At 39.4% G+C, this 22,871-nt stretch overlaps 1 protein-coding gene across 7 annotated transcripts in view; it reads left to right on the plus strand.

The window, feature by feature from the left end:
• Positions 1 to 266: 266 nt before the first annotated feature.
• AHCTF1 (AT-hook containing transcription factor 1) overlaps positions 267 to 22,871 on the plus strand; it is a 77,750-nt gene continuing 55,145 nt past the window's right edge. For 3 of the 7 annotated variants that reach the window (XM_077901349.1, XM_077901350.1, XM_077901352.1), the window contains exons 1-5: positions 267 to 615; positions 13,565 to 13,633; positions 15,795 to 16,048; positions 19,345 to 19,525; positions 21,952 to 22,159. In XM_077901349.1, the coding sequence (XP_077757475.1) occupies positions 282 to 615; positions 13,565 to 13,633; positions 15,795 to 16,048; positions 19,345 to 19,525; positions 21,952 to 22,159 (1,046 nt within the window). In that variant the 5' untranslated portion in view covers positions 267 to 281. Of the gene's footprint in view, positions 616 to 1,236; positions 1,465 to 2,918; positions 2,938 to 3,788; positions 3,896 to 13,508; positions 13,634 to 15,794; positions 16,049 to 19,344; positions 19,526 to 21,951; positions 22,160 to 22,871 lie in introns of those variants that run through there. The other 4 variants (XM_077901354.1, XM_077901351.1, XM_077901353.1 and 1 more) reach the window with 4 other exon arrangements.

Here is a 22,871-nt window from a genome sequence, read left to right on the forward strand (position 1 = left end):
ACGCCTTCCAGCCGCTCTTTGGAGGCGGGGAAGACAGTTCTATGTAAATGACCAGCCCGGGCCCGGCAGGCTTCTCTTCCCTTCCTTTCCCTACCCCCACCTCCTCCTCCTGCGAGAGTTTGAAAATTCCCGCGGAGCCGGCGCCGAGGCCGGAACACTCGCGAGAACTCAGCTCTCCGCGCCGCGAACTCCTTTCCGCCCGCTGCCCTCCCCTCCGCGCCCCGCCCCGCCCCGCCCCACCCCTCCCGGGGTTATAAGGCTCGGTCGGTGCGCCCGGGGTAATGCTTAGAGCAGGGCCGGAGCCGGCGGGCCGCGGGAAGCAGAGTCGCGGGGAGGAGGACCCGGAACCGCGGCGCGGGCGGCGGCGGCGGGGTCTCCGATCTGCGGGCGGGCCTGCAGCCGGCGGAGGCGCCCCCGGGGCTGTGCGTCTGCGGCGGCCGGCGAGGTCGCGGGCGGAGGCTGGAGGGGCGGCGGCGGCGGCGGCGTGCGCGCCCTGCCTTTGGCGGCCGTGTCTCCTGGGAGATGCTGTGACGGACCCGCGCGGGAGGAGCTCGCGCGCGGCCTCGCGGCGCCTGCACTCGGCGGCCGGGCTATCGGGCCGCCCGCCCTGCGCAGGTAGGGGAAGGGCGGGGGGCCGGGCCGGCGCGCGAGGGCGGGTCCGCGCGGCCTGGGCCTCAGGGCCGCGGGCCTCCCCGCGCGGGGCCGGGGCCGGGGCCGGGGGGGGGGCGCGGGGGCGGGGAGCCGGGCTGGCGGGGCAGGGCGGACGGGCGGGCGCGGTTGGCGGGGGGCGGGGGGGGCGGCGCGCCCAGGGGGCCCCCGGGGCAGCGGGTTACATAACCACCGAGCGGCGGCACATGGCGGCGGAGCGGCGTTGCGGGGTCCACCTTCCGCGCCGGGCCCGCGGCGTGCCCTGGGCGGTGGAGACCTTGGCCGGCCTGGCCCCGGGCGAGCCCTCCGGGCCTCGGGGCGGCTTGCTGGTCGCCGTGTGCTCCGCATGCTCCTGGGCCTGGCTCGGGTAGGTGGGCGCCGCGGGAGGGGCCGAGCTGGGGCTCGGGCTGGGGCGGTGCGCCGAGCCGAGCGGCCGGCCGGCCTTGGAGCGGCTGCGGTTCGCCGTCCCGCTCCCCCAGCCCTCCCCGCCCCAAACTCGAGGACGATTACTCTGGTTACTAGTTGACCCCGGGCTGGGGGTGGGGGTGGGGGTGTGCGTGGTTTGTTCGCAGCGCCCCCGAAGCCCATGCGGGGTCCCCACTCGCGGTTACGCCCTTTCACATCGGCCGTTTGAGAAGTGTTTGGAAGAACCTGGGCCCTTGAGGAGGAAACCTAGGCCTCTTGGAAACTCCAAACTTCGCTTTATTCTCGAAATATCCTAAAGAGCCGGTAGTTCTGACCGACGGGGTCAGAGGCCAGGGGATGACCAGCCCGCGCGTCCAGCTAATGCTGGAGGGATGCTCCAGGGAAGGCTGCGTACGTTCTCGCCAAACTGTAATTATTGATCGTGTTTTTCAGTAACCTGCTGCCAAGGTGTCACCAGTTCTCAAAACAACTCAGATGATTTGAAAGAAAATTTTTAGAACACTGTTCTATAGCAGTCTGGAAATAGACACATCTTCTTGATTTAAGAGGAAACAGAACATTGTTTCTTTCTCTCCTGACCGTGAGAATTTTCAGCGCCTCCTAATCTTTCTTCAGGACGAAGCCTGACTTTGCTAGGCTAGGTCAGCAGTCTCCGCAATGCCTGTTCTGCTGTCCAGGCTCTACTACCCACAGATTTATGCTTCACCTGTTCCAGAATCCTCCCCATGCCTCGTCCCATTTTCTTGAAGATGTACTTTCGTGTTCCTTTGCATGTGACCTTCAGCCTGGAGCGCTATCCCTGCTTTATTCAAGTTCTGAAATTTCAAATTCTCAGCTTCAATGCCATGTTTTCTAGTCATTCTTTCATTTTCCTTTATCCCCCATCGTGTATACCACATTTGTACCATGTATTGTCAGATATTCTAAGGGTTGATTATGTATCTCCTTCTAGAAAGTAAACTCTGAGGTCAGGAAGTGGGTCATCTTTGTGCCCTTGCGTTCCTGCACAGCACAGCGATGTTTTAAAAGTACTTGGAGATTAATAAAAGTTTGAATTAGGTTTGAAAGAGCAGCTACTGAAAGGCTGGAAGTTTTTGAGTCCACTGGCAGCTTACAGATACATTATAATTCTGTCTTTTGAGAGTCCCAGAAGAAGTAAAAATGCATACAAAATGTTCTGTAGAAATGTTTATTCAATATATGTTACAATATAATTATTGAACCTCTAGGTGAGGTTTTATTTGCCTGTGGTGGCATTCAGCTGCTTTCAAGGATATGTGTATTTCCCACAACTGATCTGTGGCATTCTGTGTTATGAAATTTTTCCTAGTAATTTCGTGAATTTTGTTTCACTTCTTAGTACTGAGACAATATATATTTATTTTATTTATTTAATATTTTATTTATTCATGAGAGACACAGAGAGGCAGAGACAACAGGCAGAGAGAGAAGCAGGCCCCATGCAGGGAGCCCAATGTGGGACTTCATACCGGGTCTCCAGGATCATGCCCTGGGCAGAAGGTAGATGCTCAATTGCTGAGCCACCCAGGAGTCCCAAGACAATATATATTTAAAAATAAATTGGACCCCATACTGACCAATGTTGATATATTTCTTTCTTCTTCTTCTGTTTTTTTTTTTTTTTTTTTTTTTTTTTAGATTATTTATGTATTTTACAGAGGGGGCACAAGCAGGGAGTAGTGGCAGAGAGAGAGGGAGAAGCGGACTTCCCATTGAGCAGGGAATCTTGATTCCCGGCTCAATCCATCCCAGGACCCTGGCTGAGCTGAAGGCAGACTGAGCCACCCCGAAAAATCGACTTTATTTTTTAGAGTCATTTTAGGTTCAGAGCAGAGCTGAGTGGTAGGTACAGAGAGCTCTAGTATATACATTTTCCTTGCTCCCACTCATGTATAGCCTCCCCCCGCCCCGCCCCATTATCAACATCCCCCACTAGAGTAGAACATTTGTTACAATAGTTGAACCCACATGGGCACATTGTTATCACCGAAATCCATAGTTTGCATTAGGGTTCACTCTTGGTGTATATTCCATGGGTTTGGACAGATGTATAGTGATATGTATCTACTATTACAGTATCATTCAGAGTATTTCCAGTGTCCGAGAAATCCTCTGTCCTGCCTAGTCATCCCTCCACCACTGCTAACCCCTGGCAACTATTGATCTTTTTACTGTCTGTGTAGTTTTGCCTTTTCCAGAATGTCACATAGTTGGAATCATGCAGTATGTAGCCTATTCAGATTGGCTTTTTTCATTTAATAATAATTTTTCTAATTCCTCCATGTTCTTTGATGGCCTGATAGTTCATTTCTTCTATAAAGCTTTTTTTTTTTTTTTTTTTTTTTTAATTTTAAGTACTCTCTATGCCTAGTGTCGTGTCAAGACCCAGAGATCAAGAGTTACCTGCTCAACCTACTGAGTCAGCCAGGTGCCCCTTGCTCATTTCTTTTTAGCAGTACATTGTCTAGATGTTCTACCTTTTATTTAGCTGTTCACCTACAGAAGGACATGTCAATTGTTTACAAGTTTCAACAGTTAGGAGGAAAAGCTCTGACGACATCTGTGTGCAGTTTTTTTGTGTGTGGATGCAAGTTTCCAACTCCTTTGAGTAAATAACTAAGAAGTAGGATTGTTGGATCATATGGTGAGAATATGTTTGGTTCTGAAAGAAACTGCCAAACTATCTTCCACAGTGGCTGTACCATTTTGGATTCCCACCAGTGAAGGCGAGTTCCTGTTGCTCCACATCCTCACCAGCATTTGGTGGTGTCAGTGTTCCGGATTTTGGCCATTCTAAAAGGTGTGCAGTGGTGTCTCATTGCTTTGATATGAATTTCTGTGTTGATATATGAAATGGAGCTTCTTATGTGCTTATTTGTTATCTGTGTATCTTGTTTAGTGAGTGTTTGCTAAGGTCTTTGGCCATTTTTTAATTGGGTTGTTTTCTTGCTGGATTTTAAGAATATTGAGTTTTTAAAAATTGATCTTATTTGTTTAACGTGTTTATTTCTGTTCCCTGCTAGTATCTTTGCTGTCCGAATTTACTATGTTTTAGATCTATTAGTTGCAAGGCATTGTGATTCTCTGGAATTCACAGGGACAAGATACAATTTTTGCCTTAAGGAATTCATATTATAGGGGGGAATTACAGGCAAACACAAGGAACAAGTTTCAAAAATAATATTTATGATTGCTAACCTAAAGGTGGAAAGGAGTGAGCTCAGAGATAAGATTAAATGGGAAAGAATGGGTCTACCCAGATTGCCCTGGGAAGTTAGTCTTTGATGGATGGGATTTTGGCAGATAGAGATGGAAGGGGGATAAGCATAAAAGAATGAACGTCCTAGGCAGTAGCAAACTGATGATGGTTTTGGAGGATAGTACTGTAAAGCTAGTCTGGAGATGCCAGATTTGTGGAGGACCTTCTTCATTGCCCATGGCTGAGGATGTTGGTTTTTATGAGCAGTAGGGAATCATTGAAGGGTTTTCAGAAGGGAGTGACATAATCTATCTTTATCAAGCTTTATCTGCTTTATCAAGAAGATGAACAAATTTTTTATTTCATTGGCAGCCAGCACAGTGTCCTGCTCTGCTTACCTAGACTTTGAGAAGGAATTGAAACTTTCAGAGGTTGCTGTTGCTGACATGTCATAAAGGCTGGAACTCTACTTAATATTGTACAATACTGAGCATAGCTGCTTAATGTATATCTGTGAACATACATGTCTATATGAGATGTTGTAATAGTATCATTTTTAAAAGTTCTTTTTGATGTGCTTAAAATGTTAAAATTCATACTGTAAATTTGTGATTTGAAAGGTCTTGAAGCCAATTTTTGCCCTATTGATTCAAAGGCTAATGTGGGAATTTGAAAAAGTTTCTCTTTCATTCTCTGAACACTTTTTTGAATTCTTTTGTGCCAGGCACCATGATAAGCTAAGAAAGAGTTGGAGAGCTAGGTATTCACATTTTCTTAGAAGCTTAGATGTGACGCGAAGACAAAGTATAGAAGTTCAACATTACGTGTACTAGTTAGTGGCAGAACCTGGACTTAAAGCCATTTTAACTCAAAGTTCGTGTCTTTTCTAGTACTCTGGATGGAACCTGCGGTTATTGTTTGACTTCTTGTTTCTCAGATACTAAGAGCTTTGAGAAATTATTTTTCCTCTTGAAACAGGCATCAGTGTTATGGAAGTTAGAGAAACACTGCTCTAATTCTGGTGGAACTAAAGGGTAAATTCCTTTAGTTATGTAGAAACTGAGTCTAAACTTGCAGGACCAAGAAGTGAATTATAATTGTTATCCTAATCCTAAGAAACAATTGAATAAAGAGGGAAGTGGGGGAGATGAAGATAGAGGAGCACTTAGGAGGAATCTATGGTTTCAGCATTTCATTTTTGTACATCCAGTATTTTAGCATACAATAAGCATTTAGTATTGGTTGAATGAATTAAAAAATAGACTCAGTTGAAAAACTGATTATCCACTGAATGTGGGAAGTTAAACAGGACCACTAAGGAAATTAGCAGCCTCAAAGATTCAATGTTTTAGAGTCTTTAATTTCTAAATTTCTAAGGATAGCACTAAATGTTATAATATTAACCTTTTGTGGAAATACCTGGCCACAGGACAGATCTTGGTACCTGGTGACAGGACAGTGTACTTGTGGTTGCTATATTGGGTGTACTTGGATGCATGGTATTGAAGTGGCTGCAAACCATCTTGTTACCGGCCTGAGGTGGAAGGCATCAGCTAGAGCAGAAGTGGCATCTCCAAAGTGGAGCTTTGGAGATGTATGGCTGTACCCTGGATGTACCTGTACAGAAGTCTATCTGTGTTATAGACTTGTGACTGGGCCTAGCAGAGAGAAGATCATGGATCAACTTAGGACAAGTACTTTTACAGAAAAGTTGGGCTGCAAATGTGCTTGAGAACCAGATAGTGAGCTCCCACGCCAGCCAAGCAAGCATATACCACATCTGCTGACTATTGAGTGTTGCAAAGCTTCAGCTCCAGTGGAAATAGCATCGGGTCTCTTAACAAGCAGACCAGAGCACACCTAGTTAAAACTCGCCACACTCTGGCCAAGGTCCAAACAGTGCCCACTGCAGGCAAGGAGAAACTCTGCAGAGGACTGACTTAAGGGAACGAGCAGCCAAAACACCAGCAGCACAGTACCTACAGGACACACCAGGACACTTCCTGAAGTGTCAGGCCCTAGATGGTATATGACTTCTTCTTAATAAAGTCCTTACTCTCAGGAGCGGGAAACAGGAGCTTTCTTAACACACTGAAGACAGAGGCTTAGACAGAATGCCAAGATGGAGGAATTCGTCCACCAAAAAAGAAGAAAAGGTCGTGGCCAGGGAGCTATTGAAGCAGATAGAAGTAATATGCCTGAGCCAGAATTTAAAGCAACATTCATAAGGATACTAGTTGGGCTTGAGAGAGGCATAGAAGACACCAGGAAGTCCCTCACTATAGAAATAAAAGACCTAAAAACTACTCAGGCTGAAATGAGATGCTATAACTGAGATTCAAACCTGATTGGATATGATGACAAAGATGGAAGAAACAGAGGAACGAATAAGTGACATAGAAGATAAAATTATGAAAAAGAAGCTGAAAAGAACAGAGAAAGAAAAACATTGGATCATGAAGATAGACATAGGGAACTCAGTGACTCCATAAAGCATGATAACATTCATATCATAGGAGTCTCAGAAGAAGAGGAGAGGGCAGAGGGGGGCAGAAGGTTTATTGAGAAAATTATATCTGAAAACTTTCCTAATTCGGAGAAGGAAACAGACCTCCAAATCCAGGAGGAAAAGAGAAGTCGTATCAAAATCAATGAAATTGCTTTCGCAGTTTGGCACACCAATGCCAAAACACGTTGTAGTTAAATTTGCAAAATATAAAGAAGAAGTCCTGAAAGCAGCAAGGGAAAAAAGTCCCTAATTTAATAAGGCAAGATCTACAAGATTGACAGTAGATCTAATCAGAGAAACTTGGCAGGCCAGAAGAGGGGCACGATATGTTCAAGGTGCTGAATGGGAAAAATAGGCAGCCAAGAATACTCTATCCAACAAGACTGTCTTTCAGATCAGGAGGAGAGATAGTTTCCCAGATGAAAAACTAAAGTTTGTGACCACGAAACCAGCCCTACAAGAAATATTGAAGGGAATTCTTTGAGCAGCAAAGACTAGAAAGGAACAGAAAATCTCCAGTTACAGATTAAGAAGTAATACAATGGCACTAAATTTACATCTGTCAATACTTATTCTGAATGTAAATGGGCTAAATCCTCCAATCAAAGGACATAGGGTGTCAGAATGGAGTAAAAAAAAAAAACATCTATATGCTGCCTATAAGAGACTCATCTTAGACCTAAAGACACCTGCAGATTGAAAGCAAGTATGGAGAACCATTTATCATTGCTAATGGACATCAAAAGAAAGCCAAAGTAGCCATCCTTATATCAGTCTTTGAAACTAAAGACTGTAACAAGAGGTGAAGAAGAGCACCATATCATAATAAAGGGGTCTATCCAGCAAGAAGAACTAATAATTATAAATCTTTATGCCCCCAACTTGGGAGCACCCAGATATTTAAGACAAGTCTTAACAAACATAAAGGAACTCAGTGATAAAAATGCAATAATGGTAGGGGTCTTTAATGCCCCACTTACAGCAATCTAAGCAGAAAATCAAGGAGAAATAGTGGCTGTGAATGACACACTGGACTAGATGGACCTAACTGATCTATTAAGAACATTTCATCCTAAAGGAGCAGAATATGCTTTCTTTTCAAGCGCACATGGGGCATTCCCCAGAATAAATCACATGCTAGGTTACAAACCAGACCTCAACAAGTACAAAAAGATTGAGATCAGCGGTGCCTGGCTGGCTCAGTCGGTTAAGCATCCGACTTTTGATCTCAGCTTAGGTCTTGATCTCAGGGTTGTGAGATCAAGCCCTGCGCTGGGCATGGAGCCTGCTTAAGATTCTCTCTCTCTCTCTCTCTCTCTCCTGCCCCTACATCCCAACTCCTGCACTCTTTCCCTCTCTCTCTCTCTTTCTTTTTTTAAAAAAGATGATTGAGATCATACCATGGGTATTGTCCATCACAACGCTGTCTTTTTTTTTTTTTTTTTTTTTTTTAAGTAGGCTCCACACCCAACATGGGGTTTAAACTCACGACCCTGAGATCAAGAGTCACACCAACTGAGCCAGCCAGGTGCTCTTCCAGTCACAGCGCTAAGAAACTTGAAGACAATCACAAGAAAAACACTGGAGAGACCACAAATCCGTGGAGGTTAAAGAACATCTTACTAAAGAATGAATGGGTCAACCAGAAATTTAAAGAAGAAATTAAAAAAAAAATACATGGATACAATGTACTTGGAAGCTCTTAACCCCTGAAAGCATAAAAGGGTGTTTTAGCCTATAGTCTACACGGCTCTGGGCTCTGTTTCTGATGGGTTAATGCAATAGATACTCATTTGTTGAATTTATTTTGATGTAAAGTAACAGAAGAGTAATAAAAATTACCCACTGGTAAATTCAGGATTAAATTGTTACAAAAATTCTACTTCCTTTTATTTTATTTTAGGAGGTTCTACCCCCAACATGGGGCTAGAACCCCAGGATGAAGAGTTGCATGTTCTACTGGCTGAGACAGCCAGGCGCTCATACTTCCTTTTATTTTAGATTAGTGGTGGATTTATATAAATTTTACCTTTAAGGTTTTCCTCACATTAGGCTGTTCTTTTACAATTTAAAATTTTTGGAATTTATATTTGGAATTTAGTGATTATGTCAAATGACTCTGTGCACACTCTGAGATCATGATTCTTGTCCCTTGAGTTTTCTTTTTGAGATGATTGTGTACCCCCTGCTCTGAAAGTTTTAATTTTCATATCAATTTTTACCTTCAACATTCTCTTTTGGGGTTAGCCACTGAAGCAGTTTTTTTCCTCAAAAAGCAGTGTTATATGCTGTGCTTCTCAGAATGGTGGGACCAGTGATACAGAGATGAGACAGGGTGCCTGAAACCATAGGACAGACATGGCATCAATTTTACCTGAAGATTTAAAAGTCTGGTTAATGCCCAGAACATAAAAGTTGCTTCATAGATTATAGCCTCCTCTCCCTCACCACTCTTTGGGGTAGGGGGTTGCCTTCAGATCTTTTATCCATGTATAATTTCCCATTTCTGTATCATACTGAGGAGGAGCTTTTACGTTTTTTTGTGTTTTGTTTTGTTTTCCTGCCCAGCAGGGATGGCTAAATTATCTCAGGATATTATTAAAAATTTATTTTCCATCTGGTATAATTTTCACAGCAATTTGAAATGTCATTTTTGTTGTAAGTGGAATAGTTCAGTCTCTGGTCTCTTGGCTTTCATTCATTTATTATTCTATGTTGATTTTTTTTTTTAAGCTCCAAGAACCAGCTTTTGATTTCACCAATTTTTTTTTTTTAAACTACGATTTTTCTGTTTTATTAGCTTCAGCTTTTATTCCTTCCTTCTGATGCTTCTGGGTTTGATTTGTTCCTTTTCTAGTTTCTTAAGTTGGAAGCTTAGGTTACTGATAGGAGATCTTATAGACATTTAGTGTTATGAATTTCCCTATAAGCATTGCTTTAGGCTGCATCACAAATTTTAGTATGTCATATTTTCATTTTCATTCAGTTCAAAATACCCTTCTTCCTGAAGGAATTTCTTTAACATTCCCTTAGTCCATATCTGCTGGTGACCATCTTTTTAACACTCATATGTTTGAAATGTCTTTGTTTTGCCTTCATTTTTAAGGGATATTTTCACTGGGTCTAGAATTCTAGGTTGACAGCCTTTTTTTTTTTTTTTTTCCTTTCCAAACTTAAAATACATTGTTCACCAGTTTGACTTGCATCATTTTCCATGAGAAGTCTCTTGGTCGTTCTTGTTCCTCTTGGCAGTGTGATACTTTTATGATTTTCTCTTTGTCCCTTGACTATATGTATTTTGATGACATTTCTTCAGTTTCTTGTGCTTGAGATTTATTGACCCCCTAAATGCTTTAGTTTCATCAAATTTGGCCATTAGTTTTTAAATATTTCTGTCCTCGGGGATCCCTGGGTGGCTCAGTGGTTTAGCGCCTGCCTTTGGCCCAGGGCGCGATCCTGGAGTCCCAGGATCAAGTCCCACGTCAGGCTTCCAGCATGGAGCCTGCTTCTCCCTCCTCCTGTGTCTCTGCCTCTCTCTCTCTCTGTGTGTGTCTATCATAAACAAATAAATAAATCTTTAAAAAAATTAATATTTCTGTCCTTTTTTTGGAGATTGCGGTTTTATATTGGGGCACTTGATATGGTGCCATAGCTCATTGATGATCTCTTCTTTTCCTTTTTGCCCCAGTCTTTTTTCTCTTTGTGCTTCATTTTAGACTGTTTCTACCGTGGATGTTTAAGCCCAGTGGCGCTTTCTGTGTCTATGAATCCCATTTAGTATTTAGTATTTCTCCTTTCTAGATGTTTGATGTGGTCTTTTTTTTTTTTTGGTCTTAACATGCTTATGCTTTTTTCCCCTATTATCTTGGACATAGGGATTATACCTAAACTAATTCACTTAATGTTCTCATCTACTGATTCTAACTTCTGTCATTTCTAGGTCTGTTTCTATTGGTTGGGTTTTTTTTTTTATTATTATGGGGCATATATATTTTGCTTATTTTGCATGCCTGACAATTTTTGATTGGATGCCAATGCACTGTGAATTTCACTTTCATATTCTTGAGCCTCCTTCTGGGGTGCAGCTAAGTCATTTGGAAACAGTTTTATTCTTTAGAAGCTTTTTCGGATGAACCAGAATGGCCTTTAGACAGAGTTAATTTTTCCCCCCACTGCTGAAGCAGTCAATACCTTTCTGAGTACTCAACTGAGTGCCTCATGTATTATGAGGGTTGTTTTTCTTTTTTTCCCCATTCTGGAGCTACTCCTGGCCTCGTGTGAGCTTTGGGGATTGTTTCTCCTGTGACTCATTCCTTGGCCTCTGGTAGTTTCCTTCCACCCTTACACGGATCATAGGAAGGTTGAGGGGACCCCACTGTGGATACCTGGAGCTCTTTTTGTATTTCAGACCTCTGTCTGATCTCTATTGTACCTGACGCCTTCCATCTATCATCCTTTAAAACGCCCTTTAAGGGAGAGTTTATTTGTGGTAAACTCTGTTTCTGTTTTTTCTAAAAATGTATTTCACATTTAAGGATAATTTCAGTGATACGTAATTATGTGTTGACAGCTATTTTTGCGTAGAATTTTGAGATATTCCAGACTTCTGGCTTCTGCTGTTGTCAAATGTCAATGTCTGCTGCATTTTTACTTATTCTACCTAGGGATTAACTGGTCTTTCTGATTTCTGAGAATTTGCGTGTCTACAGATCTGGGAAATATCTTAGACTATTGCTCCTTCTTTACTATTTAGTATTATTCTTTGAGAGATTCTGAGTAAACATGTAAGATCTTCTCCCTTTCTTACCTATACATTTTTTTTTTTAAGATTTTATTTTTAAGTAATCTCTAAACCCATCATGAGGCTTGAACTCACAACCCTGAGATTAAGAGTCTGATGCTCCACTGACTGAGTCAGCCAGGCGCCCCTCTTCTTTTGCTATAACTTTCAAATACTTAAATTTCTTTGTCTCTCTGTCCTACATTCTGAAAAAGTTTTGAGGCTCTCTAGTAAGCTATATTACTTTTTTTTTTAGTTTGTTTTTGTTGACTTTAGGTACAAGAGAACTGTTTGTTGAGTGGAGACAAAAGAATATTTGTAAGTTATAAAGAATCACAATGCAGTGAATACCTACCTGTTTTTTCACCATCAAGTTTTGTATGCCTCTCCGTTCCAGCCCCTTTCCCTCCTCCAAGTAACTACTATTACGATTTTCATGTTTGTTTCCTTGTTTCATTCAAGTTTTGCTATAAATGTTTGTATTCTTAGATATTATTTTGCTTAGTTTTCATAGCCTTTTAAACTTTATGTAAATGTAATCATTCTGCAGAGGTTTTTTGCTCCTTATATTGTTTATTATTATATTCTGACATTTGTCCATATTGTTGCATGTGCTGTAATTCTTATTATTCATTGAGGGTTTTTTCTTGTTGAGTTCTAAATTTTACTTAATTTTTCATTATGCAAGTTCTGCTATTTTTTCAAATCTACTTGACCATTTTAAGGTTTCTTCCTCATTAACAATTTAGATCTTTATTATTTTTTACCGTATAAAACATATTTTCTGTTCTCTGGTCATTTTCAATATCTGAAAACTTTGATAAATTGATTCTGCTGTCTGTTGATCATAGTATCCTTGCTATAATAGTTTGTTATTTTGACTGTGAGTCATTTTCTTTGGCATTTCATCTTTGAGAACCCTTTGAGGTTCCAGAGAATATTTAGTGGTGTCTGTGGGTTGTGTGGAGCATTACGAACCTGAGAATAATTTATAAAAAATTCTTCCCTGAGTGTTTTCAGATAACATAACTTGAATTCTGGCCACCAGTTTGTATGAAGGGAAATTTTCTGACTAGGCATGGTTGAAATGGGCAGCATTATTGCTCCTATCCTGCACAGTGTGTGCTTCTCTCACTGATTTTTATGCTGATGGTATAGCCTTATGGAGTTCAATGGGGTGGGGAGGAGACTCTTAGCTTGCCTTGGCTCTCTTAGTCCTTAGCTTTATCTCCTGCCTCTCTGCATCTCAGGAGTCTCAAAACAAAATCAGAGTCCCCACACTAGATTTAATAACCAACCCTTGAGGCCCAAGCCAGCTAGAGCCTCCCAAAATTCCTATGGTCTTCACATTTGGCTTTACCAACTCATTCAAAAAGAATTTTAACCATCATTTTTGGTTGTTTACAATAGATGGGTCATTCCAGGAATCTAATCTTATGTATATTGGAAGTAAAAGATAAATTTCTATTTTTCTTCTTCTGTCTAGTTAAAGACATGTCCCAGACTCAATTCATGAGGTTACTGTGTATTTGGACATTTTTATGGACGTTCTCCCCTTTTACTGTAGGAGTAATTTTTCCAGAATGGCTGTTTTTCCTGTTTATGTGTGAAGTGTTCTTTGAGAGTAGGTCAGGCAATAAGATTAATTACATTATACCAGTTTTCAAATAATCTAGGGAATCACGTATATCCTTAGAACATCTGGCTTAATAAATCCTCACTCTCCTAAGGCAGTTGGGAAATACTTTCTTAGGAGGGAGTACCTCAGACCCAGAAGCACATAAAATGTGTTTTATGATCAGTTTTTAGATTTAGCTTACTTACTTTTGTGTGGTGGCTTTTTTTTTTTTTTCTGGCTAGAGATAATCAAGTATATTATAGTATAAATATATCGTAATAATGTTATCTTTTAAAAATACTTACAGTGAAAGTATGCGAGGCTTAACAGCAAAAGTGACTAGTGGTCTTCTGCCCTTGCCAGAAGTGAGTCTTCAGGCCCTCGAAGATGAAGTAACAGTGGAATCTGTGCTTCATGGAAAGATTGCTGCAGGTATAATAATGTTGCTGAAAATTTACTGATTTGATTGATTTGTAAGATAATAGCATGTATTGTGATTTAATGTGGGAGGAAAAGAAAGCAATACTTGGTTATGGTGGTCTTATATAAATATAAAACCTCTATAGCTGCATAAGTAAGAACACTTGTATACTCTAGAATACATTTTCAGTGAATTTTGGCATAGTTATTGTTCATTTTTCTTAATTAAAAATACTGTAGACTTTGTATCTTTTAGTATTGGATATTTATATTTAGAAAGTAAAAATAATACACAGCTGTTTTTTTTTTCTTTTTTTCTTTTAAGAATGCGTGCTTGTATGCACCAGCCTGGGGTGGGGGAGGGAGGGAGGAACAGAGAGAGGGCGGGAAAGAATCTCAGGCAGGCTCCACACCCAGTGCAGAGCCTGATGCAGGGCTCCATCTCACGACCCTGAGGTCATACTGAGCCGAAATCAAGAGTCGGACACTCAACCAACTGAGCCACCCAGGTGCTCCTGTTATTTCTTTATAATCCGTAAGTTCTTTGGTGTTGAGTTTGGATTAGAATCTAGTCATTATGAATAGAAAAATCTGATTGTAGGGCCCTAGGTAGTAACAAAATACTCAGAACGTCTTGTTTCTTAATTCTACTTATCTGAACAAGATCTTAATGTATAGTTTGATTATGTAATGCAGCAGTAAACTATACCAGAGTATCCATTAAATTATGGATTTTAGTTTAGTGAGAGGTCTTGTAAAAGACTTTTCTGAAAACGAATTTCACACCATCTATCCTAGAAGGTAGACAGCAAAACATGTCATTTAGCTAGTTACAGTACTGCCCTGTTGAATGTTAAAAGTAGTAACAGTGCTTACTATATGCAAGGCACTGTAACAACTTTTCATTGAGGTATTCGACTCCGAATTCTAAGTAGGCCCTTACTGTTTTGTGCAGCTAAGAATCAAATATCCCAGTTATACAGATAGCAAATGGTGAAAGTGGTCTTTGTGCTTTTGAGGTCTCCATTGTGCCATGCTATTTCCTTAAACTATGTAGCCTCCCTTAGCTGTAACATAGTATGACTAGCTGTGTATTGGATGTACTGGAGACATTACAAATTGAAAAGTTAACCATCTTAGCTGCTCAAGGGAAAATTTGAGTCTGTTCTTGATTATTTCCCTCCCCATATCTATATTCTGTCAATAAGCAGATCCTTGTAGTCTTCTAAGATGAATCTCTAGTCAATCCACTTCTGTTTATTCATGGTCACTGACCAGGCAGAAGGTATTCTCTTCCTGCTTGGACCCTGTGCTCCCCCTCATTGTCCATTTCCTGGTTAGCAGCTGGAATAAGTTAAAAATATAAATCAGATTGCTTAAAAATCTCCAGTTATTTACATTGTGTACTTAAAAATCCAGATATGACTAGTAAGGGGTGAAGAAGGGCTTCTGGTATTTATTTTTGTATTAGTTTTCTAAATTAGAGTTTGAATTTTTCAGGAATAGGATCATGTGTTACATTTCATGAGCCCCAGAGCACCTGGTTTAATTGTTGAGGTATGACACAGTGAAAGTGTGAATTTTGGAGTTAGACTAGTGATGCGCTTATGGCTCTGGTATTTGTAGCCATACATGCTTTTTTGTTTTTTAAGATTATATTTATTTATTAGAAAGAGCATGATCAGGATAGGTGGCAGAGAGAGAGGGAGAAGCCTGACTCCAGGCTCGATTCCAGGACCCTGAGATCATGACCTGAGCTGAAGGCAGACACTTAACGGACTTAGCCACCCAGGTGCCCTTGTAGCCATACATCACTAAACAAGTTATTTAACTGTATGAAAGTTTAGCTAAAATTATCTTTGTATTAAAGTGTGACAAGGAATAAATGAGATCTGTTTTTTATAGTGTATATGAAGGTACCATGTAGCATGGTACCTTTACTGAGTGGTTACTTTATTATTGAGGTAATAGTTCTTTAATGTATTTTACTAGTTTGGACCACTCTTTTCTATAAATGCTTAGATTTCACTTTGGAGATAATACATAAAATTATATATAATGAGCTATGTATTAAGTATGTAAAAGATCTAACTTCTATTTATTTGTGTGGTGTACATACGGTATTAAAATAAGGACAATTTTTTGCCTTCTTTTTTTTTTTCCTTTCCTTTAGGGAGAAGAGGACTTGCTTGCCTGGCTTGTGGTCAACATCTTGAGGTAGTACACTCTCTAACAGGAGAGCGGTTGTCTGCATATAGATTCAGTGGAGTGAATCAACAGCCTCCTATAATCCTAGCTATGAAGGAATTCTCTTGGCAGAAGAGAGTTGGATTGTTAATTGGATTGGAAGAAGCAGAGGGGAGTGTTCTCTGTCTTTACGACCTTGGTGTATCCAGAGTGGTTAAAGCAGTTGTTCTTCCTGGGAGGGTAGGTATTGTCTAAGATATGTGAACATGCTACTTTTCATACCTGAACCCCTGCTAATCACACAGGTGTGTTCACTTTATAAATGTATAGCTCGGTGACTTTTCACAGTTTACTTTTATGGCATTGTGTTATTTTTCATTAAAAGTTCAAAATAAGAAGTTAAAGATAGCATGTTATCAAAATAATGTTTAAAATAGAACTTTCTTATTCTTCGTTAGAAAATTGCAAAGTAAAGGTAGGTGTTAATAATGTCAAGTGTTCTAATACTCTTTTAGATGAAAAGTATCGTGAGTCTTATCTTCAGGTGTGCTTTTTGAGGACACTGAAAGTTTGTATTAAAATATTATTATACTCATTAGTATGGCATTTTTTGTTTTTTCTTTTTTGAGACTGTAGCCTTGAGACAACACGGAAAATATGTCTTCAGTGTTTTTTAAGATTTGAATAATATTTAAATAGATTCATTTATAATCACCATTTATTAATTCTAATATATGTATGCTTTCCATATAGCAAACATCTTAACCAGTAGTAAGTATAGAAGGACTTTTAATTCAGGTTGTTTCTCCAGCAGGTTTATTCCTGCTCTTCCATTCATGTTAAGAAAAAATTATGTACTTAACAAATATACACACACACATAAATACAAAATGATGTAAGAATAGAATTCTCTCTGTACATAGTGTGGGAAAAAAGTAACAAGTATACTATGAACAATATACAATATAGACTAAGCAATATACAAATAATATATATAGCATACAAACAAGGACATATGCATGCATATAAATGTATTTTGTGGTCATAGACTAATTTTTAAAGTTAAAGGGAGGTAAATGTCAAAATACTATATTTTTGCAGTTTGAGGAAGCTGACTCAGAGATATGTAGGGGTCAAAGTGGTTTATAGCCTGGTATCTTAATTGTACTTGCCAGTGCAGATTTTAAAGGCAGAATTAATTTAGTGGTTTATTGAGTGCTTACTATAGATCAAGCTATGTGCTAAATTTTGGAGATAAGTAGATAAATAGGACTTGGTCCATGCTATTGAAAAAGCTGGTAATCTAGGGAGCGAAGACAGGTAATAAGTTTACAGCGTATATATAGTATTTTGATTAACTCAGCAATGAAACATGGAAACACCTGGATAATTTCTACTCAGGAGGTTGGACAGCTTAGGAAGAGAGACCAGCATATAAGAAGTCACAGTATATGGAACATTAGGAAACTGGGCTTATTTGGAATGGCTTTGGAGAGGGAAAGGCAGAGGTGGGGTCTGGAAATACTGAGGATTGAGATAGTAAATGGCCCTGTTTGCAGTTAGTGGCCTCCTGCCTGAAGTCTGGTAAAGTCATTTTAAGTTTAAAGCAGAACTCTAGTGTAAAAATTTTGTTGGATTGTAGTAGTTTGGGCAGATAATGGTGGTGAGCTGAACCAGGAAAATGACCCTAGAAACGGAGAGGATGGGACAGATTCAGAATATATTCAGGAGGTGACATGGACAGGACCTGTTGATCATTTGGTTAAGAGTAATTGAGAAGGAACAAGAGTTTAGATAAGTTGATTGCTCAGTTGCATGGATGATTGGTATCACATGGAAGAGGGATTATAGAAGGGAAGGATTGGGAGACTAGTGATAGATACCTTCCATAGAAGTTTAGTTAACTAGTTGTTTTTTTGGCTTAGGCACAGTATTCCCTCTTAAATTTGCTTTTTACTGCCTATTTTAAAATTAACCAAGGTATCATTATCAATTAATTCATAGAGTATTTGTATGAGGGCTGCAAACTGAGATAGATTTCTGAACCCCTGTCTTAGGGAATTGGAGAGACTGTGCTCTAGTATTTATAGACATTATTGCATTATTTAGAAAAGGTAGGCAGTCCATGAAATTACAGCTTTCAGAATTAGAAACACTGTAGAATATCTTGTGTACCAATGAAGTATAGACAGAGCCAGACTTTTGTCTGTGGTAATAAATTAAGCCTGAAACAAACTTTACTCATATTAACACATAAGCCATTGATAATAAATTTCCTCTTTACTTTTTTTTGTTTGTTTGTTTGTTTGTTTTTTCCTCTTTACTTTTTTTTTTTTTTTTTCCTCTTTACTTTTTAGGACACTCATCAGTATTATAGTAGAAGTCACTACTTACTATCATATATCATACCTAATTCTTGTGAATTAGGGGAAATAGAAGGAAAGCTGAGTATAAAATACAGATTATTATAATATATGATTATATTATTTTAAATGTACAGACATTTAAAATTTGACTTATGAGAGAAAGGGATAAAAACATAACTCCATAATTAGCTACAGTACGATTTTTTTTTTTTTTTTTTTTTTTAATTTAAGTTCTTGGTAAATGTCTGTGATCCAGGCATGGCCAAAGCCTGAAGTCCATTATAAAGAAGGTTAGACCTCTTCAGTCTTTAAGGCATAAACAGGACTTTTATTTTTAAAGAGTAAACAGTAAATTTTTCTTGAATGATTTATTTTTACTCTTCTTTAGGAGAAGAGGCTATCTGATCATGGAATAGCTGGTTGAGAGCTTTGAAGAGAAAAATCTAGGTTTGAGTTTTACACTTAATGTCTGTGTGACTTGAATAACCCCAGCTAAAATTGCTAAGCTTCAGGGTGGTTTCATCTTTGCATAGATAGAATTATATATGATCCAATATCCAGGGTTATCATGAACATCACAGGAACCAATTAGCACAAGGCCTGGCATATAGTAAGCTTTCAGTAAACATCAGTTATTCCAACTGCATGATTTGTTATGTATTGAAATAATGGTGTCATTTCTATTTTATCTGAAGATTTCATTATGTTATTCAGATTTACAAGTATCAGATGCAAATTTATATTAGAAAATGTTTTAAATCCATGATAACTAATAACCTTTAACCTTCAAATTTGTTCCTGCTTCTCCCTCTGCCTGTGTCTCTGCCTCTCTCTCTCTCTCTCTCTCTCTCTCTGTGACTATCATAAATAAATAAAAAATTAAAAAAAAAAAAAAAAAAAAAAGGGATCCCTGGGTGGCGCAGCGGTTTGGCGCCTGCCTTTGGCCCAGGGCGCGATCCTGGAGACCCGGGATCGAATCCCACATCGGGCTCCCGGTGCATGGAGCCTGCTTCTCCCTCTGCCTGTGTCTCTGCCTCTCTCTCTCTCTCTCTGTGACTATCATAAATAAATAAAAAATTAAAAAAAAAAAAACCTTCAAATTTGTTGTGTTTTTTAATTGTATTTTCTCACTTTGTATAAGAAGAACAAATGCTATATTCTGCTTTCTAGGTGACAGCAATTGAACCTATAGTTAGTCATGGAGGAGCCAGTGCAAGCACACAGCATTTGCACCCAAGCCTGCGGTGGCTTTTTGGTGTGGCAGCAGTGGTGACCGATATTGGACAGATCCTTCTTATTGACCTGTGTTTGGATGACATGTCATGCAGTCAGAATGAATTAGAGGCATCAGGTAATTGTTTAAAACCCAAAACTGAGCACCTGAATATTCTGGTATAATGGATTTGTTTGATTTTTAAATACTGAAAATTTTTTATATAGAAGCTGTATGTCTTTGTTTCTTTTATTGTTGGGACCTATTATTGTTTTGGGCATTGTGGATACTTTTCGCATGAGTTATTCTATTTTATTGACGAGGTGTTCATATATTTAAAGTAAGTCTTGAAAGAGAGATTTTGATTTCTTTTTTTAGATACACTTGAAAAATAGTTGTTATTAAGTATATGCTAGAAGGGCTGAAGGTATTAGAAAACCTTTATCTTTATTGGTCAGTATAAAATTATCCAGTTGTGTGGCATCTAACGTAGTGTTTTTGGCATGCTGATTATGTGGTTACAGTAAGACAAGTTAGAAATAAAGTAATGTAATAGGAAATAACACAGTAATCAAAGGTTTTATTTCACAAAATAACATCCCAAGGTCCTGAGATCAAGTCCTACATCAGGCTCCCTGCTCAATGAGGAGCCTGCTGCTTCTTCCTCTGCCTGTGTCTCTGCCTCTTTCTGTGTGTCTCTCCTGAATAAATACATAAAATCTTTTTTAAAAGTATGCATTATGAAGTTTCAGGAAAGGACCATTTGATCTTGAGGACCTTCTTGATATTTGAAGCAGTCCTGTAATATTAGGGTAGAATATGTTTCTCAATGGATCAGCTAAGAAACAGATGATCATTATTTTATCCCAATTTATAATGAGCATAACTAATAAAAATTGTTAGTGCGTAGAACTGCTTAAAACTGCAAGTAGTAAAAATTGAATTTAACCAGAAATTTAAGAACCAAATTAGATTTCTGAACAAAATTTTAAATCTGTAAAATATGCCTTGAGAAAATTTGATTTGGCAAAAGTTAAGGCCACATGGACACTTAAGGAAAAGAAAAATCCAGTGATAAAAACTGTCTTAAAATTTGTTATGTACAAAGATCTGACTGATTAACCTTGGGTAAAATTTAAATGAAAAGACTTGACTAGCAGAAATAACAACTAAAAATGAACTTAGTGGATATTAGATATGCTTAAACTACTCTTCATAGAAAATTGGTAGAGGAATTAAATAGTTTTGATGCAATTTTATAGAAGATCTTTTTAGTACTACTGACTTGCTTAAGAAATTAGTTTATCTGAGAGACTGCCCCACATTTTGGAATTTTTAGGGTGGTTTTATGTGGTATCGTTTACATTTTGTATTTTCTGCAAATGCAAGTTAGCTTTGATTAGATTCAGATGTGACATTTGGCAAGGGCACTTCCGGAAGTGGTGGACATGGTGTATTGTATCACATCAGGAGGCACATGGTGTCTTGTTTCATCTTTAGTGATCAGTGGATTCAGATGATGACACCATGATCCTTCCTTGTTAACATTTCCCATCAACGTCTGTACCAGTGATTCTCAACCAGGGGATCTTTCTTAATGTCTTGGAGACCCTTTTGGTTGTTGCTCCTGGAAGGTGATGGTGCTACTGGCATCTAGTAGACAGAGGCCAGGGATGCAGTTGATTATCTTGTGATGCAGAGGGCCATTCCCCTCAGCAAAGATTTATCTGACCCAAAGTGTCAGTAGAGCCAAGGTTGAACCAACCCTATTTAAATTAAATGTTTCATCTATCGAGATCGTTACCTAAATCTCTTAATTCATTAGGGGACACAAAAATGATGATTTTAAAATTCTGTTACTCTAAAGAAGAATTTTCTCAGTAACTAAGGCTATTTGCTTACCCTGAAATATAGGCTGTACAGACAGGGCAGGATAAATGCTTACTATTTCTTCAAGTACTCATTTTCAGAGTAAGGAGGTAGTACCCAGTTACTTAAAATGGTTTAGTAAGGTCTTTTGTAGGTGAAGAGGACAGGAATTCAGGAGGCTTTGCATATTTAATTAATGTCTTTCATTCATTTACTTTACTTATTGTTTATTGACGTTCAAGAGAAAAAAAATTTTTAAACTAATGAGAGCTCCTTCATGTAGTCTGACAGATGCTCCTTAGGCTTCCTAGGTTTCTGGCACAAGATATACTAGGCTTATCCTGCGTATTTTCTGCCCCAGACCTGGAACTGGCCATTTCTCCAAGGGGAACATTTAGGTTCTTAGTTCTAAATTTGAATAAGGAAACCCATCAGCTTTGTTTGTGATTAAGGAAATTGCTTGATCCTTTTTTAAAAATGTGATTCAGATAATATTTGTGATGTGCTTGAGGGTTTCAAAAATTACATAATTAAATGTATTTTGAAAATTAGATTATTTAACTGGATATTGGTGGCTATTTTATAGTTCATCATGCTTTGTTAGCATTAATCTGATTTTAATTGACCACAGCTTGAATAGTGGGTGACACATTTGCTCTTGTGGTTGTTAGCATCTGTTAATCTTGTTTTTCTAGACCTTGAAGTTGTGTCTGGCATCCCGGCTGAAGTGCCACACATCAGGGAGACGGTGATGCGTGAGGGACGCCACCTGTGTTTCCAGTTGGTGAGCCCATCGGGTACCCCTGTGTCAGCTCTCCGCTATATCAGCAGGACGAACCAGCTCGCCGTGGGCTTCTCTGATGGTTATCTAGCTCTTTGGAATATGAAAAGCATGAAAAGAGAGTAAGTACAACTTTTTTCTCTTACTTGATTATTGGTAGTTTCTTTCTAAATATAACATACTCAGTTATTACTATTTTGAAATTATCACGAGAAAAGAGAAAAAGGTATGATAGATTAATGATTAAATGAGTCAATATGAAGAAATTGTTCATTGCATGAAATCATAACTTTATGCAAGAAAGGAATGACTTAGCATGCGAATTTAGGTTGACTCAGTATATATTTAAAAGGCATTTCAGTTACTAGTAAAACATGGCTCTAAACTATATTTGTGCAGTATGGATTCTTTCAGGAATACTTTTCCTTATAACCATGAGTGTAAAGTAGTGGCCAATAGGATTAGTTCTCAGCTGCCAGAAAAGCTTTTTTTTTTTTTTTTTAATTTTTATTTATTTATGATAGTCACACACAGAGAGAGAGAGAGAGGCAGAGACATAGGCAGAGGGAGAAGCAGGCTCCATGCACCGGGAGCCCGACGTGGGATTCGATCCCGGGTCTCCAGGATCGCGCCCTGGGCCAAAGGCAGGCGCCAAACAGCTGCGCCACCCAAGGATCCCGCTTTTTTTTTTTTTTTTTTTTAATCAAAGTTGAAAGTCACCGTGTTTTACAATTTTTATGCTGTCTAAACTTTCCCCAGTGTTACTGATAACTTTTTTTTTTTCTCTCTTCATGATTTTACTTAATTTTACAGAGAGGGCCAGGGGGAGAAGGG

The sequence above is a fragment of the Canis aureus genome, chromosome 6 (assembly GCF_053574225.1).
Source record: "Canis aureus isolate CA01 chromosome 6, VMU_Caureus_v.1.0, whole genome shotgun sequence".
NCBI classification, from domain to species: Eukaryota; Metazoa; Chordata; class Mammalia; order Carnivora; family Canidae; genus Canis; species Canis aureus.